The 21,658-nt window shown below is 41.8% G+C and overlaps 2 protein-coding genes across 3 annotated transcripts in view; both read left to right on the forward strand.

Annotated features, from left to right (window-relative positions):
* si:ch211-210g13.5 (inactive phospholipase C-like protein 2) overlaps positions 1-17,873 on the forward strand; it is a 78,058-nt gene extending 60,185 nt beyond the window's left edge. For both annotated transcript variants that reach the window (XM_037791517.1, XM_037791518.1), the window contains 3 exons: positions 154-229; positions 10,911-11,020; positions 15,987-17,873. In XM_037791517.1, coding sequence (XP_037647445.1) covers positions 154-229; positions 10,911-11,020; positions 15,987-16,433 — 633 coding nt within the window. In that variant the 3' untranslated portion in view covers positions 16,434-17,873. The remainder of the gene's footprint in view (positions 1-153; positions 230-10,910; positions 11,021-15,986) is intronic.
* A 1,015-nt stretch (positions 17,874-18,888) lies between these two features.
* Positions 18,889-20,907, forward strand: hcrt (hypocretin (orexin) neuropeptide precursor). The gene is made up of 2 exons (XM_037791520.1): positions 18,889-19,477; positions 20,305-20,907. Exons 1-2 carry the CDS (start codon positions 19,400-19,402, stop codon positions 20,674-20,676), a joined length of 450 nt encoding a protein of 149 aa, XP_037647448.1. The 5' UTR covers positions 18,889-19,399; the 3' UTR covers positions 20,677-20,907.
* Positions 20,908-21,658: the final 751 nt, after the last annotated feature.

Here is a 21,658-nt window from a genome sequence, read left to right on the forward strand (position 1 = left end):
CTCAGTAATTTATAGGAAGTCTTTCCCTCTTGGTATTTCTCTTTGCTTCTTATTTACAGTACGATGCCAGGCTGGGCCTGTGCTCAAGGGTTTTCAGGTATGACCTTGCTATGATGTGATGTAAATTAACTACATGTCTTCTTTGTCTTCTAGATGATCCAAACCAGCAGAACGCTGATCGAGTCGGCTGACGTCGTCTACTCCAAACTCACACAAGCACAACGAGCAGGTACGCTGCATTAAGGGATGAGCAGAGTCCATCCTCCACATCTTCTACACTGCAGAGCATATTGATCACAACTGGATGCGTAAATCCTTTTTTTATTTTGTTTGCCTGCAAAAATAGTTTTTGATGAGATGATAAAATGAAGATTCTCTTAATTCATGTCATTTAAAAAATCCAGCAGCAGGCCCATTAAACAAAGCATGATAAGTCTGCTACTGTGAGGGAAATGACTGTATCAGACACAAATTAAATTACCGTACCGGTATACTTCTTTAATTTTATTAAGAAAAATAAGATCATACAACGCAAAGCAACATGAATTCATTTGAGAAGATGAATGGTTTCAGCTGCTCTGCTCTTTCGGTCCAGCTGAATCGAGCACTGTGAGAACGCGCATCTGCAACCTTCAAACGTATTATGTGTCGTGTCCTCCTGCCTAATAGAATGAGCGTAGTGTATCCGCCGCTACAGCATCGGCTGCTGTCGATAGAACAGGCCATCATCAGTGAGTCAGCACCCAGTAGTTATCATGTCAGTGGGCAGGTGAAAACAATCAGCCAGCCACACAAACAAAAGGGCTACAGGAGGAGGAGGAGAACATAAACATCCTTTGAGAGGAGGAGAGAGTGGGGTGAGAGGGGGAGGGACGGCAAAAGGATGGAATTAAAGAAGCGTTTTTAAAAAGGATGCCATAAGAGGTTTGGCCTTTTATGGGTGAGGATAAAATTCACCATAATAAGATCATTAAGAGAGAAACGACTTCAAATCAAGAAATCCTGCAGCCTCTTTTCCATTTAGCACTAATTGTTCCTCATTTGCTGAGCTTCCCTACTACGCAGCAGTGCCTCTGCTGAAGAGCTCCTCAAATGGGAGCACATAGTTTACATACTGACATCTTCACTTTGCATGTTTATACCTCACGTTCCTGCTGTAGGCAACCAAGAGACAAATGTGAAACCTACACAGCGTTGCCAGATGGGAGATGTTAAATCGCAGCAAAGGCTTAACATTTTCATATTTTGAGGAAATTTATCGTACGCGAGTCTTAACCACAACAACAAACAGATGTAAATGTGTAAGTTTTAGGACTGTTAATGTTAATGCAATTTTTTTTAACGCCACTAATTTCTTAAACACATTAATGCGACATACGATTTTTAGGTTATAGTGGGCTTTTAAAGCTAGAGTGAAGATGGCATCATATGAAACTAGAAAATCTAAGGAATCCATTGATACCAACCATGTCATACCAGCTTGTTGAGAAGGAGGCTAAATAACAAGCATATTTGCCCACTCCCATGTTGATAAGAGTAATAAATACTTGATAAATCTCCCTTTAAGGTACATTTTGAACAGATAAAAAATGTGCAATTAATTTGCGATTAATCGTGATTAACTATGGACAATCATGCGATCAATTGCGATTCAATATTTTAGTCGATTGACAGCCCTAGTAAGTTTACAAAACATGTATTTAAACAGCTTTTTGACACACCTACAAATCTACCCACATTGTTTTGTTTTGTTGTTATTTTTTAAGCAAGTTGACGTAGCTATGTGTGGAAGGGGGTATGTGTCCATAACTCCATCAGTCTGACAATTTAGGTATTAGCCTGCTATGACAAAATTAAATTACAAGACAGCACGACTGGAAGCCAGTTCATATTCTGCATGAAAACAGCTAAGGCCATAAACTAATTAAATAAATAACTGGGCTGACTGGTGCATTCAAAGCTATCTCTCGTGCTCTTCAAATGAGCGTCCAGCAGCCGTGCTTGCGGGTCACGTTCATCAACATCATAGCCCACGCCAAGGGTGAATGCCTGGAAACAGGGCGCGGGAGAAGAGATGCATAAACACAGACGTGGGGATTCATCCGGAAATGAATTAAAATGGGCAGAGGGCAGAATTATCATACAAATATGATAATTATCGTACATCTGGCAGCGTTGGACCTACAGATTCAGAGCTTGTAATGGCGGGTGTAAACATGACAAGCCATTTGTTGTTTGTGTGTGTGATAAACCCAAAGTAGACAGGGAAGGCTCACTCACTGGCACATGCCAACCCAATATCCTGAGGACGATAAGCCAATTTAAGCCCGCTATGCCCAGCATTACTCCCTGGAGTCACACAGAGGCAGGCATATGCTTCGCTCTCCCCCCAACCACAATAAGCCAAGCTCACATTGGTGCTGTGCTATTACCCAGGGATGAGGGGTGACCACTGGGGTTTCAATCACAGAGTTGTCCCCTGGCCCAGAGGTTCCCCAGCCCAGAGCTGGAGGCATCTTCAAAGGCGATGACTGCAGACTTGAGCAGATCTTAAACCCCACACAGCCACAGACACACTCGCAGCAGTGTCAATACTAGCTGGAGACCGGAGGCTGCTGCTCAGCTTACTGCTGCTGCTCAGCTTACTGCTGCTGAAAACCTTGTGCTTCCAAAATGTCAAACTTTCAGGAGCCCCAGTAAGAATATTGTTTTAATGCTCACAAGCATGCTTGTTTCTAAGTTATTAATTCTGAAAGGCCCTCAAAAGCCCAGGGAGTTGAAGCATCTTCTCGAGGAGCGTGTAATCCTCGCAATCCAATTGAAGTGAAAACATGGGAATTCCTAAATTTGGAGTTACAAGGTTTTTCACGTAAGCGCAGCATTATGTAAGAATGATACAACGAGGCTGAGGGTTGGAGCGACAGCCCTGAGAGGCCTCAGCTGCATGCCAAACATAGCACTTTCCCTATCACCCACTCCCACTCCCCTGCCCCCAGCGCTGACACACACGCCTCGATCCAAACCACCGCCATTCGCAAATGTACATAACTGCCATGTCTGTTCATTCATGCTTCCAGACATTTGTTGTAGTTTTGATTGCGATACGTGAGGCGGAAGAAAGATAAAATGTACAAATAGCAGCTTTTTCTCTGACATAATGTGACTTTCCAACAGACTGCCAAAGAAATAGAGGCCTCAGCAGCACTGTTTACCAAAATCTAATTACTAAGCTTTTAAAATACTACATAATATAACCTATTGCCTCAAATCAAAATTGGGAAATAACAATTCTGAACTTTTAATGAAATTCAACCTCGTTGGCGTAAGGGAATTAAAAGTTAAAGATTGGCTCAGAGAGTCTAACATGGCAGTAAAAAATATTGTCCATTCATGACTGCAGAAGCAAATATGAATCTGTATCTGTGCTTGCAGTGCTTGAATATTAATTAAGAGGATTTCAAGATGGGAAAAATGCTTGATGGGGAAATTATGATGCTTGATACTGCCTCCGTAAATCAACATTTTTAGATCTGCTATAATAATCTCCCCCCTGCGTTAATAAAGTAATTGCTTTCCGATATAAACGCAGACACTTCTGTCCCGCTCCCTCACTCAGCGTGCTCTTTGTCCCCTCCATCTGCTTCCTGTCTCATCGGGTCCCTGTTGTCTCTATGTCTGCTGCTGCGTTTGCTCGCACATATGCAGAATTCTTTACACTACACTATTCTTTACTCCTACACCACGAGTTTGAAGTCTAGTTTTAACTGTGTGGTTTAGTGCAAATTAAATGGAGTGGGAAAAAAATTGATTCACCTATGTATTGCAATTTCTTTTTTACGTTTTTGAAATTGAGTTTTTAAAGCCAGAATCAATCTTTTCTTCATTCAAGTTTATGCTGAGTAATGTGACGTCATATCCATTCCGTATCTGCCAAAAACCAAAGCAAACCGCAGCCAGCTGAAACGAGAAAGTAGAAAACGGCAGAGGGTCCACAGGGATACGACCTGCACCGTCACATTTTAAATCCAAAGTGGTAAACACTACACATACAGTAAAGTGTGGAAACACTTTGGGTTTCACACATTGCAGGAAAAGCAGAGTTAGACATCATGGCTCAAGCTGCATGCTAACTCTATCATGGACAGGAAACATTATGGTAATGTGCGGTCAAGCCAGCCGTCACTCTCATCTCCGTGGTCAACTACTACAACTGTAGAGCACCCATATACTGACATTTATGTTAAATGCATTCAAACGGCCCCGATGGAGCTGATCATGGTTGTATAAAAAGAAAGGAGCCAACGGGAGAGCTAGTTACGGACTTTGCAAAGTTAGCGAAAGTATACACATGTGACTACGTCCGGTTTTCAAAATAAGGTGTTAACAAAACTGTATATACAAAATACATATATGGAAATAAGATTGATTTGATTATATTAACCAGAAGTATAAAACATTACATTTCCCTTATAAATTAAACAGAAATTACCACTAATTTGTGAGGGAAATGTTTTTATTCTTTGATTTTTGGGTTGCTGGAAAAAATTGAATAAATAATTCCTGACAATGACTGATATATTTGACTTCAGCACATCTCTGACGAAATGCTGAAGATCAAACATTTTTATTGTATTAATTTAAATATTTTCCAAAGTAAAAGTCCCTAGAAGTGTATGATTCAACTTTTCCCCATGGTCTAGTGTTAAAAAAACAGAAATCGCAATAAATTTTAATATCGAAACGCAAAACATATATATACGGCACCTAAGTATCCTGATTGTATCGAATCAGGAGATAGGTGTATTGTCCCAGCCCTAATCTATATAGCTATATTATTGCATTACAGTTAGCCTAATACAGCGAATTAGATTAATTGTGTTGTATAATTCTTAGAAATCACAGGGCTGCTGGAGAATGTGAGAAACTGATCTAAAACGTGCTTGAACTTGACCTTCATAATGCTGAATATATGACAAGTAGAAAGGTTGAGAGGGTTGAGCTACTTCAATCTAATTTTACAATCAGTGGATCTAATGAAATGCAGCACAGACTCTCGCGTCTGTCTCTCTGCAACAACAAAATCACATCTCCCTAAATGGGCTTTCTCCCTCTTTCTGTCATCTCTGTCTTGTTTAGCCTGTGTCTCAGTTCATTATAAACATCTCTGATCCTCTAGAGAGCAGAACAACCCACAGAGGACATTGGGATGAACTCATGACTCCCCCCAAAAAAATGCTGCATCTTTTTGTGATGCCTGGCAAAGCATGATTTTCCCTCTTTTGATAGACTGACAGGCGCTGAATGCACCTGTCAGAAGCCATCTCATAAGCCTTATGATTATGTAGAGAGACTGAGGATGACAATAGCAGCAGCCTGAACACAGACAGAGAATCAGAGAGCAGAGGCATATGAAGAGCGAAATGGTGGATTTGCATGGAATTAAAGGTTTTGTCCGTATGATCGATCCGGAAGCCAAAGGTATAATTTTGGTGTAATGGCTGTGTGGGAAGTGGAAAAAAGGTGCTATTAGAGGACAGGCTGTCAGCATCGGAGAGAGAGTATGGGATGGGGTACGGTGTGTGCGTGCGCTGCCTCTGAGCTTAATTTAAGGCTTTTGATTGGATGTGACACGTTTGCCCTACAGCCATTAAAAGTGTGCTCTGCTCATCAGCAAAACACTGTTGTGACAAAGCCATAATCACAATGACCATCTGAAGAGAGCGACCTGAACTCACCTCTTACCTCCTGAATTGCCATTCATTTTACTCTTAAGCAACGTAGGATGAGTGGCACGTTGGCAGATTCGCCACTCATACAGTAGAGATGAGAGACGGCGATGTGGGACAGTTTTGGTGTTGCTATGGCTCTTACTTCTCTCCTCCCTCTCCTCTCCTCTTCCCCTTCCTGTGTTCAGTTTATGCCCAGTCATTATTGCAGCTAATCAGTTTAATTTGGGCAGTGAAGCTGACGTGTTGATGAGGATGGAGAGGTGCTGGATGATCCCCCCTGGGCGCTATTGATGGCTCGCCATCACACACACCGCTAATGGGGGACCAGATAGACAGCTGGGATGCACACTCTGGCACCTCCACTGTGTGTCTGTGTGTGTGCACTGTACACTGGCTGATGTGACTGCATGGAGAGACAGATAGGCCTATACAGCAGGTGTGCAGTGAGAGCGCACAGGGATCAAGTTGCCTGAATATTAATTCATTAATATCAATTTTGAATTCAAACACATCATCAGAGTTCTATCAGTTAAAATTATCAAAAACACTATAATCTCCTGTTCACTGTCCGGAGAGGCTGCTCCACCACATCTCCTGCAAAGGGGCGAGGTTATAGTCCCCAATAATTAATGCACTATTCCCTCCTGCTTGTTTAATAAAAACTGTATGTTTTTACATATTGTATCCTGTCAATTTTACATTATTGAAGAATTTTGAATTGGAGGAATCTGTCGTACTGTCATTAGAAAAATCCTGTAAAAGTAAGTACAATGAAGTAATGTTCTGTAAAAAAAAAAAAGTACGAGTGATTATTATCCATTATCAATCTATTGGTTATGTTTTAAAAGTCAAAAATAATGAAAATGTCCTTCACACGATCCCAAAAGTCCAAGGTCATGTCTTCTACTTGTGTCTTATGTGTAATCAACAGTCTGAAACCTAACAATATTCAATTTACAATAATATTAAATAGAGAAAAGCAGCACATCTTCACATTTGTGAAAGGGGAATCATAGATTTTTGACACTTGTCCTGACTTAATCAGTCATCTAAATTGTTATTGATTTATTTCTGTCAATCAACAAATCAATTAATCAACCGATCATTTCAGCACTTCTAACAATAGACATTTCAAAAATAGGATTCTGCAATTTTAAACGTCACAACTCAAGTCCTCTGAGTTATAAATGCTTGTACAGCAGCTGACAGGAGGCAGAGCTTCATTAATGTATTGATACAACATGCATCTCTGTGTATTCTGCATGTGTGATGCGTTCAGCCGTCTGGTTTGCATACAGCCCATCATCTTGCCTTGAACAGGTGCAAGCTCACTGCATGCGTTTGGGAGCTGCTGCCTTCCTGCAACAAGCCTGACTGTGTTTATTTATTGATGTCCTCTTTCCACGCAAAGACTCCCTCCTCTAACTGACCACTCCGACTGTGTTGGAATGGTTGGACTCCATGTGGGCTCCATTACCAATAGATATCCAAGGATAAAGACCTCTCCCTCCCTTTATCTTCCTTGGCTTTGTACCGTCATTGTTTTCCTGTGAAAATTCCCATCCTCTATTTCCAGTCATGATATTCTGCCCGGGCTCTGCAGCGTGTGTGACTTGATAAATTAATGAAACACTGATCTGACTGCATGCATCTCCTCCTCACCCCCTTTTCCCATCCTTGTTTTCATCATTTCTTTTCATCGGGTCCTGTTTGGAGATTCTGTTTGATTTCATTATTTACTTACCTTCCTCTTTCTCTCTGCCTGTAGCTGTCTCTTATTCTGTGCATGTGTATTTGGAGGAGCTGCTGCAGTACTCATTACAAAGGCAAAAACCCTTTTCTGCTCTATGCAGAGACTGTAAGCCTTTACTGAGGCGTGTGTTTTTTTTGTCTGCATGTATGTGTCTACTCAGAAAAGACATGTTGATGTCCCCTCAGTCTTCCTGTCTGTCTTGATTTCTCTCTTTCCAGTAGAGAAGCAAAGCATAAGATCCCGTTTCATCAGAGTGTGCCACCGGGGCCACATTTTGTTTATTACTATTAGTTTAAGTGACAGTAAGGAACAGCAACTGTGTGACTGTTGGGGGAAGGAAATGCTTAATAATTGGGAAATTAAATGCTTGAAGTATTGCGACGAGCCGCCTCCAGCTAATTTCATCTCTTATTCAGCTCTCTGTCTGCCTTTCTCCCCAAGTCCTGCGATCGCCTCGGCTCAGCTCTGCACCAGCAGCAGCCCATTAACTACACCAGATTACAAGATCAAATCAGCCCTAAACCCTGTTAACACAACTTTCAGGCTCAGAGAGAGAGATTCTGCAAAGGGCTCTACATCAGCAATTATATGGAAATTAAAGAACAACAGGGGTCCTTGCTCTTTTTTTTGTGATGTTGAGTCTGATGTGCACTGAAGGCCAGAGATCATATTTTCTGTATTTACTTTTCGGCCTTTTGATCTGTTTTAAGTGTGCTGCAGATTATTTTGGAAAATGTTCTTATCGTGAGTGTCAAACATACAATTATGTGAAGTTGCTGGAATGACATTTGCATGCGTGGTGTGGTTCAAAGACAACTGGGTTGAGATGTGCATTGAGTAGGGCTGCAACTAACGATTATTTTCATTGTCGATGAATCTGTCGATTATTTTCTCGATTAATCGGTTAATTGTTTGGTCTATAAAATGTCAGAAAATGGTGAAAAATGTCGATCAGTGTTTCCCGAAGCCCAAAATGACATCCTCAAATGTCTTGTTTTGTCCACAACTCAAAGATATTCAGTTTACTGTCATAGAGGAGTAAAGAAACCAGAAAATATTCACGTTTAAGAAGCTGGAATCAGAGAATTTAGACATTTTTTTCTCTTAAAAAATTACTCAAACCGATTAACCACTTATCAAAATAGCTGGCGATTCATTTAATAATTAACAACTCGATCGATTAATCGTTGGAGCTCTAGTATTGGGGCATACAGTACATACAGTTCAGATGATGTGAGTGAAGTGAGTTATAGCCTAGAGTACAGGATTTTGAACAGGAGTTTGGTAAGACAGGGATTTGTGGTACCTTGTAAATGTTTAAATGTTCTCTACGCTGACCCTAAAAATGAATGTAAATTAATTTCCGTTTTAGTTTTTTAGCTATGATATATCACTACCGAAAAAAGGAAACAGCATGAATTTCCTTCTCGTGACATTGAACCACAGAAACTGAACGGACTTGACCTTCTAGGAGACGGCGCTTTGCCGCAATTGTGTCACATCGGACACTAAAGTACTACAAAGATTACTGTAAACATTAAACATTATGGCCATACCTACACAGTTCTCCATCAATGTATTTTGTATGTATATGTAACTACAAACTTCTGAGACATTATAGCTGGTCCTAACAACAAAAAAAAACGAAATACTGTATATAAAAAATAAAATTAAACCTTTCTGAAAAAACTGAAACTAAAACTAACAAACACACTCCGAAAACTAAAACTAATCTAAAAGAAAAAATAGAATAAGTATTGTAATTTTGGTTTGGAGGCGTTTGTACAGTCGAGCCCTGATGCTTGAATCAAGATACTCTCCAAGAACAACAACAAAACAGTTTAGTGCAGTGGGAGACAGTGTAACTGCATGACTAGACACTTTTGTAGTGCAAATTGTAAGCGGAGCACTGAATATTAAACCAAAGGATTTTATTATTCAATATTGAATGTCTCTGTTTATCTCTTCCCGTGGAACGAGGATGGAGTCCAGAGTTATTTTTCAAAAAACAAGCAGGAGTCTGCCACTGGGCTGAGGTAATTCTCCTGCTCTCCAACAAAAATCAATTTAATTAAAGACTTCTCCTGCCAACAGTTGAGGTATCTGCCTACCAGTCACTGAAAAGAGCTGGGGACTAAAGAATGAATGACTTGTGATGATGGGCTTTTTGTGAATTATAGCGTATTATGTATCTTCAATGTCTTTGCAGTGAGTCAAAGCTGGAGTGGCAGATGGCCAGTGGCTTTAGGAGGAGTTTGTTCTTAAAGCCTAGAGGATTAGTAATGGTCTGCGTGGGCTAAATGAAGCCGGACCTACTGATAGACTAATTAAAGGTTAGCCTGCGTTGCACTACCTCAATTTTACCCCCATTACTGTAGCAATGCATCACATTGAATGGTGAACTGCTGTTGTGGCCTTTAAGGAGCTCGAGAGGAGCTAGATGTCTTTTGTTCTACAGTGAAAAAGTGACCGTACCGTACCGTCTTTAGGGATGTTCTGTTTTTAGTTCTGTTTGTTAGTTAACAGATGCATGTTGTTGAACAGGTTTCACTTAAACTTGATGGAAAGTTTAGGAACAAGTGATTCATGAATCTGGATCCATGTGCAGAACTAATACACCTTTAAGGATTTTTGTTATTATTGAGAACATGTTGGTGTTTTATGTACAGGAAGTTAAAAAGGTATCTTCTAAAAGAACAAATCTAGAGGATTGTCCTTCCTTGTCTGAGGTATGCACGCTCTGCATAACTCCTATTCTTAAATACTTCTGTGCTCTCAATGACAATTATTGTCCAGAAACCCCCACAGGTACTGCATTTAGCATTTGCTGACTTGACTATGACTTGCCCCAAACTGCATGTGATTATCATAAAGTGAGCATGTCTGTAAAGGAGAGACTCGTGGGTACCCAGAGAACCCATTTTCAGGTCAAGGGACCCCTTTGAAAAAAAAGGTATGAAACTTTTTTAAGCTAGTATGATGGTTGGTACCAATGTATTCCTTAAGTTTTCTAGTTTCATATGATGCCAGTATCTTCACTTTAGCTTTAAAACTGAGTGCGTTACAACCTAAGAATCACAAGTTGTGTTAATGTGCTGAAGAAATAAGTGGCGTTAAAACAAATTAGTGTTGACAGCCCTAATGTTCAAGTGTTAGTTTTTCTGATAAATTTGGTTTTAATTAGTTATTTGATGCTATAAAAAGGTGGTGAGACGTCATGATTGACAGCTGTGAGACTCTCTCGCTGACGAGCTCCGGCTGCGCTCGGCTCGCGATGTGTTCGGTCGGGTGACCTCGATACCGGCTTCACTTCTGTACATTGGGAGGAAGTGGAGACGCATATGTCCATCTTTATGTACAGTCCATGGTGTTAAACTTATAATGCGTATCATTTTTATAATTCACATGTCCTGTGTGTCTGTGTCCAGGTCTGGACTTCCATGAGGACCTGCATCGCATCGGAGCAAAGGAGGGTCTGAAAGGCCGCAAACTTCAGAAGGCGATGGAGAGCTACGCCTGGAACATCACTGTCCTCAAGGTGAGACGGATATATATAAATATATATATATGTGTGTGTGTATTTGTGTCAAGTACTGGTTAATACCTTTGATTGATGTTGACATGTGAGATTATTTGGAGACTATAATCAGCAGGATAAGAAATCCCAGATTCCGTTGCTGAGATTAGACTACATGGTGTCTTAAGAAAGCTCTCTGGGCTAATTGTATTCGCCTCCTCTCTAATCCCTTAATCTCTTAATTAATTACTGCTGATTCTAAACACTGTTTTATTTATTTGCTCATGTAACCGTCTTGACAAGACATGATAGGATTGTTCACACTTGTTTTGTAGACACGTACATGCTGCGCTTTTATTCCTCATAAGGGTACATCGGGTCCCTTGAACATGCCTTGAAGATGATGCTCAGCAAAATGCTTTCTTGTCTGTGCCTCTCCCGTGACACGGTGAGATAAGGCTGCCCAACGCCCTCCTCTCTCTGCCTCTGTGAACAGTGATGGTAATACCAGCGCTGATAAAACACCACATGCTGCTCTGCACAGTGGGGCCTGTTTTGCTAAGTAAGGACAGAGCAGCCAGGATATTTTTATCTCATCTCATCACCCTGAAATCATTTAGTATTGAGTGAAGAAGCTCCCTCGGCTCAGCTTTTTGCTTGAGTGTCAGGTTAGGTCGATGTTAGATTCTTTCTCTGCCTTTTCAGACAGGAAGATAGTTATTAGGGCCTCAACTAACTATTAATTTGTTAATGATAAATGTTTCAATTAACTGATTAACAGTTTAATCTGTGAACAAATACCCAGAAATCAGTGTTGCATCTTTAGACTGTTTGTTTTTCCCGACTAACTGTCTTAACCTATTTAATTTACAATGATATAAAACAGTTAATAATAAAAGCAACAGCATTCTCAAATTTAGGATACTGGAAACAACTAGGTTGATAAATGATTAAATGATTAATGATTATCAAATCTGTTTCCGCTACATTTGTGACTCATTGATTAACTGACATGGGCTGCTCCCTCTAAATTGATTAGTCGACATATCAGTTATTTTGGTCTTAGTCGACTGAGATTTCTTTAGTCGATTAGTCATTTTTTATGCTTTTTCTTGCTGAATTAATTTCTAAGAAACTTATGAGCACATCTGGTAAACACTAGATTTAAAGTGGTGCTTTTGTGTGATTCTTTGTGGAGAAACTCAGTTTTACAGATCTGTCGATTAAATCAACTAATCAATTAGTCAACAAAATCGTATGAGTGTTAGTGGACTAGGAATTTCTTTGGTCGAGGACAGTCCTGTTAAGTCCCAGACACAAAAAAACAACATCAGAGACTGTTGCATCGCCTCCTGTCGCCTTTGTCTTGGCCGACAAGTTGCACAAAGACTACAGCCAACTAGCACGTATGTTCTGCGCCTGCGTGAGATGAAATAACTCTCCACACCAGAAGTGGAAGTGGAAGTCTGTTTTTGTCATTTAAAAGCAAAACCGGAAGACCGAGGACGGCGGATATACAAGCCGTTGTTATGATACGTACATGAAATAAAGCGGCGTTTGCCGACCATTTTCACACCACTCTCACTCACCACTTAGCCTCCTTCCAGATGGCCATGTCGTTGTGGAAATATCTGTGTATTAGAATGATCAGATGGGATGAAGATGAAAAATGGGAAGAGCCCTCTGTGTGCTCGTTGGCTTGCTTTCTTCATTTCCGTTTCTCTTCTTGTGCACTCATTCCCTTAAGTTGCCAAACAGCCAATCAGATTGATTTCTCTCACCGACGAGCTCCGCCGCCGATTGAACATGTTGAATTGGCCAAAAAGCCTCTGATGCAGGCAGACTAGATCTGACAGTGCGGGACACACCGCAAAAACTAGTGCTCACCGACGGCCCCAAACTGTCCAACAGCCGACGGTCGGCTTGGTGTGTCAGGGCCTTAACCGACTAAACGTTTCAGCACTAGTGAAGGTGATGGCTAAAGCACCAATAAATCAGTGTTAAAAGCATTTGTGTTGCTTTTTTTCTTGTGTTAATATAGCAGCCGTATGTGCAACAGCAAGATTTATCTTAATTAAGCTTCATGGCATAACAGGTGGACACCCGAACATAATCCCTTTCTCACCGGCACTCCCTCCATCACCCCCGAACTCCTCCCATCCCCGCCTTGTCTCTCCATCACACACTTCCCTCTTTCGTCCTCTAATTTTTTTCCGATGAGCCACATTCTCAACATGAAGGCATCTTGGCGTGCACACACAACCCCTCCTCCTCCTCCTCTTCCTCCTCCTCCCATTCTTCGGTTGTAAGCTGTGTCTCATACTGAACATTTGGTGAGAGCCTGGTGCGTGTTTGCCAAGGCTGGCAGCCGTGCGCAGATATTTCACCTGTCATCCTCTCCAGATCCTCAGCAGGCTCCTGGTAGATGGTGGGGGAAACAGTCGAGAGAAACAGTCGTGTACTCTCTCTCTCCCTCTCTCAAACCCTTACTTTGACAGTCAGATCAGAGCTGTCATGGTGATGAGGGTCATGAGGGTATTTGCCCGTTTCTACCAGTCATACCACCCTGTCACTTACCTCGCTGCCAAAAGAAAAGCAAAACCAGAGAGATAGAAGGAGAGGCTTTGAAGCAAGTGTCAAGCATATTGTGGTTCATTTTTAAGAAGAATAACATGCTCAAAAAAAATCCTTGTTGTCTCCCAAATCACTCAACATTGTACTTTCTACTGTAATTAACTGTTTGAGGCATTTTATTACATAACTAATCAAGCCCCTGCTGAAGTGGCTCAGATTTTCTGCTATACAATCGTAACTCTGGCTCCCTTTTGTCTTTCCTGCACTCATTTTTATGCTGTTTCACTCTTGAGCTAATAATAGATTTGTTTTGTTCTATATAGTTCAACTGGGAATCACGCACCACTCTCTATCTACAACCTTAAAAATAATCTACAGTAAAAGCCGGTTATTGAGTGTCCAATTTCTATCAAGGGGATGGATTGATTTTGATAAACAAGTAGGAGATTAGGAGGGAATTTAATGAGGATATAGTGGGGGGATTTGGTGGCTGCCCTTGCTTTGGGCTTAGCCCCCCACGGATAGCTTCAGGCCAGCTGGTGAATGCACCCGAATACGTCGTGATTTGGCTCTCTGGCAGCACAGAACCGTCTCCTCGCTGTCTTATTTTATGCCTGGTGAGTCATGACTTACATAATTTCAGTATTTTTTCAAACATATGACTTATTCATGCTCGTGTTTGGCGTGCCGGAGGGGCCCAGGTACTTGCAGCGTATTAACATCACCTGGGAGTAGAGCGTTGGGTCGCTGTGTGCAGGGCAGCACCTTTACTCATTCTGCAATATGTCAGACCGCTGTGTCTGCTTCGTGTGGCACTGAGAACGCTCTCCCTTTCATTTACAGCACACTTCAGTCTGGTGCAGAACGGGTCATTCTATGCCTCTTCATAGGGATGTTAACTTAATGAGCTGTCACATCGGGTCAGACCAAGTCCAGGCTGAAGTTCAGTGAGAGGTAGGGGGGGGAAGATAGACAGATTCACAACTGCTTACAACTTGTTTGAGAACAGATGGTGGAGTAAAGAAAGCGTCGGACCGGACACGCTGAAAGAGACGGGGGTGTGGCGAGGCCTGAGGGAAAGAGTCAAGACTGTAGAGGTGGAGTTTGTAAAAAGCATGTGGTCTTTTTTTTCCTTTGGCCAGTTCTAATAATATAAGCACCTCTCACACACAGAAATAACCGCCTGTGGAGAAGACTCGACCACATTTCCACATGGCAGAGACGGCTAGCTTAAGGTGGCAGGCAGCCACGTCAGTGGCCCGGATTGACTCGACAGTGCTGTAAAAGCAGGATGCCTGCCCTGACCACTTCCTCCACATATGGCAGGGATCCGTCTCTGGGGTGCTCCCAAATAAAGAGCAGAAATGTAGTATAACATTATCACCATATGACAGCACTGTTCAGCAGCTGAGAGGAGCAGTATGAAGGGTTGGCAGGCAACCAGAGGCTTTCATTCAGTGGCTTTATACTGCCCCCTTCTGCATCTTACAAGTTAATGCACTAAGGAAAAACAAAATCCCCCTTATTTCATTTTTATTCAACGAGGTTAAGGTCCTTTTGAGATTAAAATCTCTTTTTCAAAAGACACCAGGGGGCTGAAATCCTATCTTATCTCAGTTGAGGATGACATTTAGGATTTCTGGTATTACAGAAACATGTTTCCTAACTACATTCAGGGACAAACTCCTATCTTCTCTTAGGATAAGAATTTAGCTATTACAGAACAGCCCTAACTTTGGGATTTCACTAGTTAGGAAGTTACGATGGCATAGACTCTGTCCTAAAAAATAACTGTTGTTAGGTCATTATGACAATGAAGATGTTGAACAACATGACGGTATACCGGTATCAAGGTATACTGTGGTATGAAAGTTGACGGTTATCATACCGTATACATTTGCTTATCCACGGTATTGAAACAAACTGAGTCAATTGTTTGTGTGTGTGTGTGTGTGTGTGTGTGTGTGTGTGTGTTTTGAGTGAACTTTTCTTTTAGGTGGCTAAAATATGTTTTTCTGCTGTCCCCTTCCACAGCAATACATTGCTTTGCTCCGGTGTCGCTACAGCCCCACTTCAAAACACCCGAACAATCCCTTTAATATAAGATAGGAGGTCTGAGATATGATAGGACACAGCCATGAATTTAGGAATCACATCTCTAATAGGACAATAGGATTTTTCATGTCTTTGAAACTTAAGTTAAGATAGGACAAGCAGTTAGGGTATTTTTCTGTAATGAGGCTCCAGGCCAATAAAGGTAGCACAGAACTAGCTGATGTTATCTAACTCAGATAGACTGTACGTTAAAGCAGCCCTAAGGGAACGGATATCAAAGATGTTTCCTGCTATTTTTGTCGCGACGTGTTGTTAACAAAGCGGCCTCTCTTTCTGTTTCTCTCTGTCTCGATCTCAGGGCCAGGCAGACCTGCTGAAGCACGCTAAGAGCGAGGCGCTGGACACCCTGCGTCAGATCCACTGTGCAGCTCAGTCCTGTGGTCTCAGTAAGAACGGAGCGGCTTCCCCGCAGCTGCAGCATCACCCTCACCACCAGCCACAGCAGGTCCAGATACAGCAGCTGCCGCAGGCCAGGACCCACCCACAGCCTCTTCCTCCACCGCACCCGTCCCAACCTCAGCCCCAAACCCAGACGGCACCTCAGGCTTATCTCCATCAGCAACACCCCCAGCTACCACCCTTTCCTCTGGTTCAAACTCTTTCAAAACCACCGGCTTATACTCAGCCTCCACCGCTAACCCAGCTCCAGCTCCAGTACCAGAGCCAGCAGCAGAGGGCAGCGGGACCTCCGGACGCCGTCCCCGAGAAAGGGATGGTCAGTGACGATCCGGCGGGATCCTGCTGACCCGCAGCCTGTGCCCACAGAGAATCCCACCCAAAGAGAGACGGAGAGAGCGAGATGGAGATGGAGAAGGGCGTAGGAGAAAAGCGGGAGGCCAGTAAGGACAAGGAGATGGAGGAAGTGGCTGAGAGGATTAAAGAGATGATGATGGTGAGGAAGACTCGTCGCGTTAGAAGCGAGACGCAAGTCTGAGTTGGCCAGAAGGAGAAAAGAAAGAGAGACCTCACACTTCAATCACACATTTCTAAACGGGATGGAAAACTGGAAGGACGATGTTTACTCTTCTCTGTCGTGGATTTGGAAGATAATCTTCCATCTGAGCCAGGAAGTTCAGGTCTCTTCTGTCTTCTCTCTTGTGAAAAGGGTAACAGCTGGTAACAAACTTCTGGTGTGTGTTTGTGCAGGATGGATCAGTCCGATATCCCCGTCTCTCTCTGGGCAGTGCTAGTTACATGCCCCTCCATTATGTACTCTAGCTCTGTGGGTACAGGCTTTACCTCACATTGGCATTTTTTTGCCACAAATTTGCCTTTTCATTTCCAGAGACTCCTCGGCATGTCTTTGAGCTTTTTATTTTTTCACGCTCACACACTCTCCCTCTCACATTTTAAAGCCAACCTTCACTCCTTTCAACGAATAGGAGGCCATTCTCATTTAAAGCGCACAGCGTAGAGCAGCTTAACTAGGATGAGCTCTGTAGGCGTCACAGATGTCCATTTCAGCACAAACCAGGAAGCTGTAGAGCCCAAAATAATAAAAAAAAAAAACTGCAGCTGCCGATCACATCGTTGCTCTTCTCGCTGGCGCCAACCTCCATCGAGCGAACGCCGCACATCTCCCGCGTCATTTCATAGGAATTTAGGTTCTTCAGCATTCCCCGGACTCTCCCCGCAGGGTCTCCTTGTCTCCCCCCCAGGGGCTGTGTGTGATGTTAACGTGAGTCGGTGTTTTGGTCCCCAGGGCGTAGCGTCCGTACTGTAAGTGGCGGAGCTCACCAGCCAATCACAACTGGAACATATGACCCGGCCTGTTAGAGGTCAAAGGTCAACAGAGAACATGGTACTGCTGTCAATAAAAACACAAAATAAAGTGAATATAGATGTAAACTGTATGTAAAATGTACGAAGGGAACATATATTGCTATAATAATTCTTGCAGACACAGACATTAATGATTGATATTATAATAACTGTTGTTAGTTCTATTGATATTCTTTTTTTGTTTTTTAGCATTACTTCCACATAGACAGTGGTTTGACACCTGTTGTTCTGTGGTGCCGATCAGGACAAACCAGTGAATGTGGGACTGGAGCGAGGGATTGTTACTGGTTAGCGCCACAACACGGGGGTCAAACAATAACCTGACACGTGTTTCACTGCAAAGTGAGTGTGGATTCTGTAAGAGCTCCTTTAAGTGGCCCATTAAAACTGGCTTCATTGTTTATCCCGTCTCCTCCGATTCATTTCTCTTTAATGACTTTATACATACAAGGATGTTAAATGTGCCTAAAGATGTTCCGATACCATGCTTTCCTTCCCGATACCGCTTGCGGCATCTGCCAATATAGAGTACCAATCCAATACCAGCGTGATGAAAATACATATATTGTTATCATTATTATTATTTAACAGCTTGTTGAATTTTCCACTGTGAATATTGCCAAATGAGTGACACTTTCCTCGCTTTGACTGCCGTTACCGTTACACTCTCCACTAGCACCGCACTGTTGTTGTTTGCTATCGTTACGTGGCAAGCGATCAGTTCTTCTTCTCTGCTCTAAAACAGTAGTTTCAGCCATGATACATCCAGGGCGACAGCACAGTGAAGGCTACTGTTCTGGAGCGGTGAAGAAGAATTGATTTCCGGGTTAAACATGTTTTTGCTGGGTTGATAAATGATGGTATCAGATCGGTGCATAGACTGATACATCTGGTATCAGACAGTATCGGAACAACTCTAAATATGCCCTTTCTCTGTTGTTTGACTTGACTTTCAGCAAAGTATCAATCAGTACCTGGACAGATATGTTACTGAGGACTGACTGTGAGTGAAGTGACTTTTTTGATTGCGTTCAAACTGACATCGCTGATTCTTTTAGAGCATTTTGAAAGCATCTCTCTGAGTGAATCTAAAGCAATCAATAAAGCTTTTGGAAGCCTTTATTGATTGCTTTTGATGCACCACGATGCTGTGATGTTAATTCTCTTGATCTAAGATGCATTTCTTATCACTAAACAAGAAGGAAGACATTTATTTGATCATAAATGAGTTTGCCTATTTAAAGCAATGCTTCCTGTTGTCCATAAGATGGCAACAGATATTAAATAAATGAGGATGTGAGGAGGGAAAAACAACGATCTGAAAGTCAATACTTGCTTTCAAGTGATTGTTGTTATCCTGTTATGTTTATTTATGAGCGTGCCAGCATTCTCATAAGTAACTTTTGGGGTCTTTTTCAGCCGTGGGCCCGTAGATTCATCAACTCTGTGTAGGAGTAAGACCAAACAGTTGGTGTGGTCTTGATGTGTCAGTACGGCGCCTTTTGTACGAGAGAATAAAGCCCATAGAACCTAATTAGTGTGACTTTTGAATGAGCTCGTCATTAGCTCTGAGAAAGGGCGTCTGGGCTTTTTTAATATATATATATTTATATTTTACAACTGGTAGGACACATCAGCTAATTGACTTCCGTCCCTCAGCACTCATCATAATGGTATGTCTTCATAAACCTCTGGCATGCGGCCACAAAGAAATATCTGTAGTTCATCAAAGGTCCAGAGTAGTGCCTTGGAGATGGTCTGCCACAGGCGGCTAATTAACGGCAATGAGCGAACCCTTCAAATGAGCAAAAAGCAGAATTAGTGTTATTGTGTCATATTTGTGGTTGGCCTGAATGACGTCCATCGACGTGGACACCACAGGACAATATAAAAGACACTATTCTTCCCCTGGGGAGATCAGAAGATCAGATGACTCCCCTCCACACAAAGATGCCGTGGTTCCCCTCCAACTTCCACAGAGCGGCTGGGACGGACACGTCTAACAGGGTAAAGCTGCAGCTCTATTTATTCTTTATTTCAATATTAATGAGAGATGTGTTTGACATCACAAGTTCATGGTTTTTAAAAGTTGCATAAGGGCGGTTACTCATTTATGAGTTTGTTTGTGGTTGATCTATTTTCTTATCCTCACCCAGATAGAATCAGCTGATTATATTATTGTACTTGGGTTGCTTTTCAGGGGGACTGTAGGGCGTCCTCTCCTACAAAACCTCTTTTTCTCTGTTAGAGCAGAGATCAATATGGATCCTAACTGGGACATTTTAAAAACACTTTCTGAGGGGTGTAGTAATGTGTAATCAATGCTATTACATTGTATTTCACCTAGTTCATAGTCATTTGTATTTTATATCCCTGTACAGTTTTTGTATCATTGTCTATGATAAGGACAATGGTTGCAAATGGGCTATGCCGCTCTGTTTTATCTGGTTCCATAAAAAAATAAACAAAAATAAGTGTAAAAAAAAACTTTTGAGCATTACAGGCTTATTATGACACACAATACTTCACAGTACTAGTGAAATATAGCTAAAAATTCAGATTCATATCCTTTATGCATGGATACATAATTGTGCACAGTACCATTATCTTAACAGTTGCTCATGGTGATACTCCTATATATCCCTGACTGGAGGTTATGGTTTTTATTTTAAAGAATAATTATTGGAAATTCAGTGATTCATATGAACTATACATTTTGAGCCTGGTGCAATAAATAATTCTTAAAGAATTATTTCTGTAGGTTTTTTACTCCTGCAGATCGTATTCTTGTGTCAGTTTATTTGTGTGTAAACGGATCTCTTTTTGCCCAGCAGAAAGTCCTGGTGCTGGTCCTGATGTTGCTGCTGTCTCAACTGGCCTGTGATGCTCACAGCATGTCTGATTGCTGCAGACAACCAGCTCGCTCCTGTCGCCTCTACGTGTTGCTGTGTCGCTCTGGCAGCCAGAACTTTGGAGGGACGCTCACAGGGGACGCCGCCGCCGGCATCCTCACTCTGGGTAAACGGGGAGAGGACGAGCACAGTTTGCAGAGCCGTCTCCACCAGCTCCTCCAGGGCTCCAGGAACCAGGCAGCAGGGATCCTGACGATGGGGAAGAGGACTGAGGAGAGGGCCGGAGAGCAGTACATGGACTGGAGGCCAAAGTCAGGATCCACCATCACAACGCTGCTGCCTGCTTTAAGCTAAATACCTCATGATAAAGACTGTTAAAACCCTAAAATCCCACCTATTTTGTGAGTGTTATTACACAAAATGTGTATTTCTTGCTCATGTAAAAACTATTTTGTGATTTTCTTTGAACTGTGCCTTTTTGAATGTGATGTGCTGTGCACTGGCCTATCAGATACCATTAGGAAGATGTGTAATATTGTACATATATGGTAAAAGGGCCTGGTGTAATAAAAAATATAAAGCTGACAACATGTCTTTAACCATTCTTGAGTTGGAATTAAATATTTCTTTCATTTTATATTAAGAAAGTGCTCAAAATCCATCGGTCTACCTGAAATCATTGACACATTTAACAAAAATGAAACGCAGTAATAATGATTCTATCATGGCGAAAACTTATGTTGCTTTAACCAGAAAAGTTTTGAATTATTATGAATCATTTTACTTAATAAAACTATAATTCTGTTCTATCTATCTTAGAAACGGGCTGTGATTCAAATAACTTAAAGCTGAATCTAATCACAACTACAAAAATCTTGTAGAAGGCACAAAACACAGATTATATTATGTTCATCATTCAAACAACGTTAGGGAGTGTGTGAAAAGTGTCTTCTTCTTTTCGCTGAAGGGAAAGTAGTCGGATTGTTTTAGGTTTTTCTTGCCACAGATTTATATTGAATTTAATTATTGCAAGATTTACTGAACTCATAACGGTGCCTTTTACAAAGCCCAGTCGCACAAAAAGGTGAATAAATGACGATAATGTGCAAGACAAAAGCGTGTAATAAGACCACCGTTCTTGCTTTTGGCGTGTCATTTGTACACAATGTAAATGCATCTGTGTAAATATGCTACGCTCAGAGCTAGTGATGTAGAATAAAAAAGGAGAAAGGCTGCTTATGGTGGGAGGCGAGATGGATGGGTCCAACAAAACCTGGACTTTCAACCAGGAGACCGGTGTTTGGTTTTGTAAGTTTGTGACGTTTGTGATGTGTCT

The sequence above is a fragment of the Sebastes umbrosus genome, chromosome 14 (genome assembly GCF_015220745.1).
Source record: "Sebastes umbrosus isolate fSebUmb1 chromosome 14, fSebUmb1.pri, whole genome shotgun sequence".
Taxonomy (NCBI): domain Eukaryota; kingdom Metazoa; phylum Chordata; class Actinopteri; order Perciformes; family Sebastidae; genus Sebastes; species Sebastes umbrosus.